Source organism: Salvelinus sp. IW2-2015, unplaced genomic scaffold, assembly GCF_002910315.2.
Source record: "Salvelinus sp. IW2-2015 unplaced genomic scaffold, ASM291031v2 Un_scaffold7862, whole genome shotgun sequence".
NCBI lineage: Eukaryota > Metazoa > Chordata > Actinopteri > Salmoniformes > Salmonidae > Salvelinus > Salvelinus sp. IW2-2015.
The window spans coordinates 13,704-20,546 of NW_019949122.1; the positions used below are offsets into that span (position 1 = coordinate 13,704).

Consider the following 6,843-nt stretch of genomic DNA (forward strand, 5'->3'; position numbering starts at 1 on the left):
CACTGGCACAGACAGAAACACACACCACAGACACACCTCTGTATGACAGGTTCTATCTACTACTCTCAGTAATCCATGCATTTCACGTATGAAAACTAAATAGAGGAGTTATGTTTTAGTCTGTCACATCTGTTAACAAGAAAACTCTGAGAGGATTTCAGTCAGATAACATTAGACATAATGACACATCTCAGAACAGGACAACACACGTGTGACTTCCTGTTTGTTCACTTCCTGTGTTCATCACTTCCTCTGACTAAAGATATTACTGCCGCGCGATTGCATAAGGCCCTGTTGAAGCAGGGACCAAAATACAGAAAAGATTTGATTTAAAATAGCCTGTTTCCACCTGAATAATATAATAATGCCATCTCATACTTACAGAATCGTGACTCCAGTGAGCAGTCTATCTTACTTTTTTTATAGCAAGCCTTACTACAGTGTAGGTCTATAGGACGTACTAGGACTATTATCAGCTCTTGGTGAAATCAGTGTAATATTATACCTTTTCATACAATCACCCTGAGAGGTAAATGTGTGAATGCCCGTCTGGTATCAGTCATTGGAAACAGAGAATTATGCTGTATATACGCAGGTAAGGGTCAATTGCCATTTCAATTACAGCAATTTAGGAAGTAAACTGAAATTCCAATTGAAATTCTCTCATAGAGAAGCACTGAGAGGAAAATGAATGGAACTTCCTTTTACTTCTGAATTGATTGAATGTAATGGAATTGACCCCAACACCTGGTATAAGCTGTATGTTGATTTTGAGAGAGTTTTAACCTTGACAGAGAAGCTATCTACATTGCTTGCGGGGCCAGGGAGAGGGGGTGTTGCTGGGCCTGGTCGCGCTCCTCCGGCTTTGCCAGAAACTAAGAGGGGGAATGCACGGGTGTGGGTCTGACCCGGGTTACCTGCCTAGTAGGACAGGGGAGGGAGCAGGGAAGTGCATGGAACGCGATCAGGGCATGGGAAACCTGGAATAAGTAGAGCAGAGCAGTGCAGTATAATAGAAACGAGCTAAGGAAGAACAGAGCAGAAAGGAAAGCATAAGAGAGAATCAGATAAAACAGAGCAGAGCAAGCATAAGAGTAGAGCAGAGTAAGAGCAAGCAAGCAGAGCAGATAAAAGTAGAAGCAGAGCAGATAAGAGTTAGAGAGTAAAAGTAAAGCCCGTAGAGACAGCAAATAGAGTGACAAAAGAGTGAGAAGAGAGCAGAGCAGCAGGATAAAAGAGTAGAGAGAGCAGAGCAGATAAATAGTAGAGCAGAGCAGAGTAGAGAGCAGATAAAGAAGCACGAGCAAGATAGAGCAGAAGCAAGATAAGCAGGAAAAGTTAAGAGATAGAGTGAGAATGGGAGGCAGAGTAAGTTATAGCAAGCAGAGCAGAGCAGAGTAGAAGCAGAGCAAGCAGAGAACAGAGCAGATAGATAGATTAAGAAAGTAGAGAGAGCAAAAGAGCAGAGCAGACAGAGCAGAGAGACAGAGCAGATAGAGTAGAGGAGAGTAGAAGCAAGCAGAGAGCAGAGAAGTAGATAAGTTAGAGTAGAGCAGAAGAGAGAGCAGAAGAGCAGAGCAGACAGAGTAGAGCAGAGCAGAGAAGAGCAGAGTAATAGAGTAGAGTAGAGCAGAAAGAGAACAGACAGAGCAAAGCAGATAGAGCAGAGCAAGCAGAAGCAGAGCAGAGCAGAGAGAGTAGAGTAGAGCAGAGTAGAGTAGCAGAGCAGAGCAGCAGAGCAAGCCAGAGCAGAGCAGAGTATGAGAGAGAGAGCAGAGCAGAGTAGAGTAGAGCAGAGCAGAGTAGAGATAGAGCAGAGTAGAGTAGAGTAGACAGAGCAGAGCAGATAGAGTTAGAGCAGAGTAGAGTAGGAGTAGAGCAAGCAGAGCAGAGCAGAGCAGAGTAGAGCCAGAGTAAGTAGAGTAGAGAGAGCAGAGTATAAAACATGTTATGGTTAGGGCTCTGCGTTCATCCCACCTCAAGAGCCATTATAGCACGCTTCTTACACCATGGGTAAAACAACTGTCACTGCTTCTTTCTATATCTAAAGTAATTATCCAATTAGTCTACAATAAGTTGCCAAATCCCAACCGGGTGAATTGACTTCCAAATGAAATGTCTGCTGACACTCATTCCCATCAGCACCTACACGGAGTAATTATTACTATTATTATCTCAAGACCTTAATCAACATAATGAACCACTTAAATCATTACTGTTCACAACATCAGATGAGAATAATAGGTCCTTTTATCTAAGAGAATGGAGGGAAAACAAATGAAAACGAACAGAAACAGCTGAGTTGACTATGTTACGGTGCTTCGTCTGGCAGTCCCATGGGCACACACTGTTTTAATCACATTGTTTCCACGTCATTCCCACGTTACAGATGTTGAATTGACGTGAATTGACGTCTGTGCCAGTGGATAGCCTGTAGTTCATTTGTTCATTTAGCAACAATACACTTATATCCTGTGCCCTTACCACAGTCAAAACACATATATTTTATAGTAAGAATATAATGAAAATATAACAGAAATATATATAAATTATATTGTTTCCCAAGCAAACTATTGCCAATGTCGCAGGGTTGACAATCCACACACTAAATGACAGTTACAAACGTATTGCATGCACCCTTACAGAATAATTACATGGGTTATTCAACTGGTATGAAGCTTATGTGACATTCATACATTTCATCAGTTAATTTGGACATTTTACAATTTACCACTGGACGATGTGATGTAATGTAAAGTGTGGACCAAAAGACCACCTGGTTACTGAAGGAAAGTATCTTCCCCAGGCTTCTCCCTCCAGTCCTCTTAGAGTTGTTGACCCATCGGGGAGGAGAGGAGGCAGGGGCAGGCTACGTGTCGCAGGCTGGCCTGCTTGCCCCTGAGCCTGGGCATGGCTCTGGTCTCCCTCCCCCTCCTCTGGTGTTGTAGTGGACCAAAGTCTCTCCCTTGAGCTGCTGGACCTCCTGGGCACCGGCCGGAGGGGAGATGATGAGGCCTCTACAGCCCATCCAGGGGCTCTGTTTCTGGTTCGGCCTCGGGGAGAGGTGCCTCTAGGGTGGATGGGTGGTGGTGATGTCCTCGGGGGATGGCGAGTCAGAGATCTCTGCTTGTCTCTTCCCTGGTCTGAGCTCCGAGGCAGGGAGGGGGTCGAAGAAGAGAAAAGCAGGTAGGGAGGCAGAAGGGTGGGAGGCCAGAGAAGGCGGAAGGATGGAGTGAGGAGAGCTGCAGGGGGAACAAGAGACATCCTCCTGTACTTGTCCTCGTCAGGGATTGAGAGGTCACTTTGGCTCCTTTGCCATTCATGTTGAATTGTGCCATTCTCCTCTAAGAGAGGTGGGTCACTCCTGACGGTGCCTTGTCCTTCAGGAGGGAGGAAGTGGAGGGGCTAGGGGCCTCCTGTTGTTGCCCTCGTCTCCGTACCCTACCCTCAGGACTAGAGAAGGTCTCAAATGAATGGATCTTCTGCTTGATTGACAGCTGGGCTGCAGAGGAGGTGGGTCGCAGACGTACCCCGAAGGTGCTGTTGAAATACACATTTTTAAATGTTATTGTCCATCCACCTGGATAATTTACGAGACAGAAATTCTTGTTGGCTTATAACTCATGAACAKACAATARTTGATGGACCGACTGGGAATCAAAGCCAGGTCACCTATACCCTTCAACACCACCWCAACCCACTGAAATAAAGGCCTACACTTTAGGCGCTAACACAAGTCTTCAGATCTCAGGCAAGACTGAACCGCCTCCGCCACATTTGCATAAAACACAAGATAAAGGAGAAATGTTCTGGAGAAACACTACGTACGTTCCACCGCCTCTGATGTCCAGGGGTTTGGCCAGCTCAGCCTGGGGCCTCCCATTCCTAATACTCCTGAGGCTCTGACGGTTCCACACAGGCTTGGGGGCAACTGGGGGGCCCTTCCTCATCCCTGGGGGGTCCTCAGTCCTTGGGCTAGGGGTGGAGATTAGGGAGGCAGGGGTGGAGGGGGTGGTGGGGTCTGGGGCGGTGTGGTGGGTGGAAGTACAGTTAAGTTCAGGAAGCTCGGGAAACTCACTTGGTTGGCTCATGGCGACTGGGGAGTGTGTGTCGTTGGGMTGTCTGTCGGTTTGGGATGGAGTGTGTGTGGCGTCGTGGTGTGAGCTGAGATGGTGTGTTTGTTGTTGGTGTGTGCTACTGTGGGAGTGTGTGTTGTGACGGTGTGTGCTCGGKTGYGMSWMKRMKTGGTTCTGATGGGGGTCTTCAGGACCTCCAAGATCAGGGGCGCTGTCGGAGATCCTAACCCAGGGGTCGTGAAGCTTTTCTGGGGGGAGCTGCTCCACGCGGCCCTGCCTTCCTTCAGCCCGGCCCTCTCTACTCTGGGAGCGAGTGAAGGCAGATTCAGCACTGAACACAGACAACACAGGAAACACAGTCTAAGAGCAGGAGAGATACAAGTACTTCATAATGAGCTAGACTCACACTCCCTCATTAAAATAATGCATTCATACCTGCACAGCTTTCTGCTTTACTAATAACGTTAAATAGTAAGTTGTGTGCCATTAAATGTCACAATGTAAGAATTGATCCTAAAGATGGCGTTCACAACTAAATAACATGTTGTCTTTCAGAAACAAACTGCAAATTAACTGCAAATGGCCCCTATAGGTGTCTCAAATAGCTGTATATTTGACTGTTAGCTCTGTATTTACAAATGGTGAAAAAAGTAGAGGTTCCCATACAGTACCTGTGTGTAGACTGTCTTCTGTGCAGGATGAGGATCGAGGGCAGTCAGTGATGGCAGCAGAGCGAGCCTCTGAGTGAGTAGAGTCTCTCCACTTCCCCCTGAGTTTCTCGCTCTCTTTCTCTCTCACTCTCTACTTCCTGGAACACAGATAAACAGGAAGTTAAAATGTTGAGCGCACCACTCAGCCTCTGACCGCAGAAAGGTGTAGTAATTCACCCTGCATTACTACTGCCCGTTACCTCCACAACTTCCATGGACATGCATCCATCCATCACACTCACAACGACCAGATGCAGAACATAATTGAATCACACACAGTGCCAAGGCAACCATTCTATGATGTGGGATATAACAAGCATCTTTCAGAATTACAGGTGAGTCACAACACATAAGCAAATACTTCCAGGCAATGGATGGAGAAGCCATCCTTACTATAAAAGCTTGCATTGTGAGACGGGTTTAAGGTTTAATGTTTCAGGGACAGGATACATAGGGAAGAGGTGTTATATTTGTCCATCCATGCCCGCTCAAAGGCATGGATGTATGACATTCTGTAAACAAAAATGTAAAGGTATGACTGGTATGTTCATATTTTCTATTTGAAAAAGCACCATTCTCAGTCCAAAGTCATCTCCATGCAAAACATTCACCAACACACATTCAAGAGTATGAAACGGTTCCACATACATTTCTACACAGTAACCTTATGATCTTTCTCAAAGCCTTGTACACACTGCTAACAAGCTGGAAGCATGTAGATGTAGATGCAGAAACAACACATGGGACAATACACATTAGTTAGAGGCAAATTATATTAGTATACTGTATTTAGTCAATTCAGCATGTTTTAGCATATTGCTTACAGACAGAGAAAAAGAAAAACAGTGAGATTATGTCAAATGTTATCCTTCTCTGCACTAATGTCTAATGTTGTAATTGTGGAAATTCTTACACAGGGACACTCGAAGTCAATCTTAAGTGAATCCCTCTTTATTGTCAGCAGGTTGGAGAGGTCCCAGTCAGACTTAGATACATATAGTAGCAATCTGAAGTGAGCTCTAACAGGGCAGTCCCATTAGCTCCCTTATATACTGACAAGTTATATTTGCATGATTTAGCTTATTCATCATTCAGAATTAATGTTTGTTTCATTCATGTGACGACCAATACTGGGTCATGCATGTGACAGACCAATACCTCACGAGGCTTCTTCTCTAAGCTGAGACCTTGAAACTGAGATATCATTTCTCTAAACAAGGGTCTGGGCGTACTGCCAAACTGCAGATACTGATAGTGAGGATTCGTTCAGTCAGTCACTTGATTGAACACAGAAATTGGTTTATAGAAAAGCACAAACAGAGAACATAGAAATTGGTTTATAGAAAAGCACAAACATAAAAATGTCCATCACATTGTCCTGTTGTGTTCATTAGGCACCAAATYYAAGAAACAGGGAGGGACTACCTGGACTTGTCCAATAAGAAACGTTCATTTTCGTATTAAGACGTTTCCGTTGCACGCCTTAATGAAGTCGACCCAGCTCTGCAGATCAGCTTCACAGACAYTTGTGGTTTCAGAGAATATGCAAGCGGAATAACCAATGCAAAACAGAATGACGTGTCTCAACCACAGCTGATGCCTGATGCATGGAGACTACGCAACTCTGTTTTACAGAGATTTTGAGCACGCCCCCTTCTTCCTTACAGTAGCTACCATTTATGGGCAATAGAAGCATGCAGTCTAGCTCTTCCTCAGATGTACGGCAGTATGAATGACAGCCAGTCATATCATGCTGCTAAAGTCCTGTTGAGATGCATCGATATTTACATTACTTTGATCCGTCGATTCAATTTCATTATTTTTTAAGTTCAAACCTGCTTACAATATACCTATTCCTCCATCCATCCACAGTAATAGATGTTTAAGTCAAGATGACTGGTTAGATAAGTGTATACTTAGTAAATTCAGCATCTTTTAGCATATTACGTGGGAACAAAAAAAATACAAAAACAGTGAGATTATGTCAGATGCTGTCCTTCTTGCATTAGTGGGTTGTGTTCATTAGGCACCAAATGGGAGAAACCAGACTATCATTG

At 44.6% G+C, this 6,843-nt stretch overlaps 1 protein-coding gene across 1 annotated transcript in view; it reads right to left on the reverse strand.

Moving 5' to 3' along the window:
- il16 (interleukin 16) overlaps positions 1-4,349 on the reverse strand; it is an 11,186-nt gene extending 6,837 nt beyond the window's left edge. Inside the window, 2 exon segments of the mRNA XM_070442325.1 lie at positions 3,348-3,540; positions 3,829-4,349. Coding sequence (XP_070298426.1) covers positions 3,348-3,540; positions 3,829-4,091 — 456 coding nt within the window. The 5' untranslated portion in view covers positions 4,092-4,349.
- Positions 4,350-6,843: the final 2,494 nt, after the last annotated feature.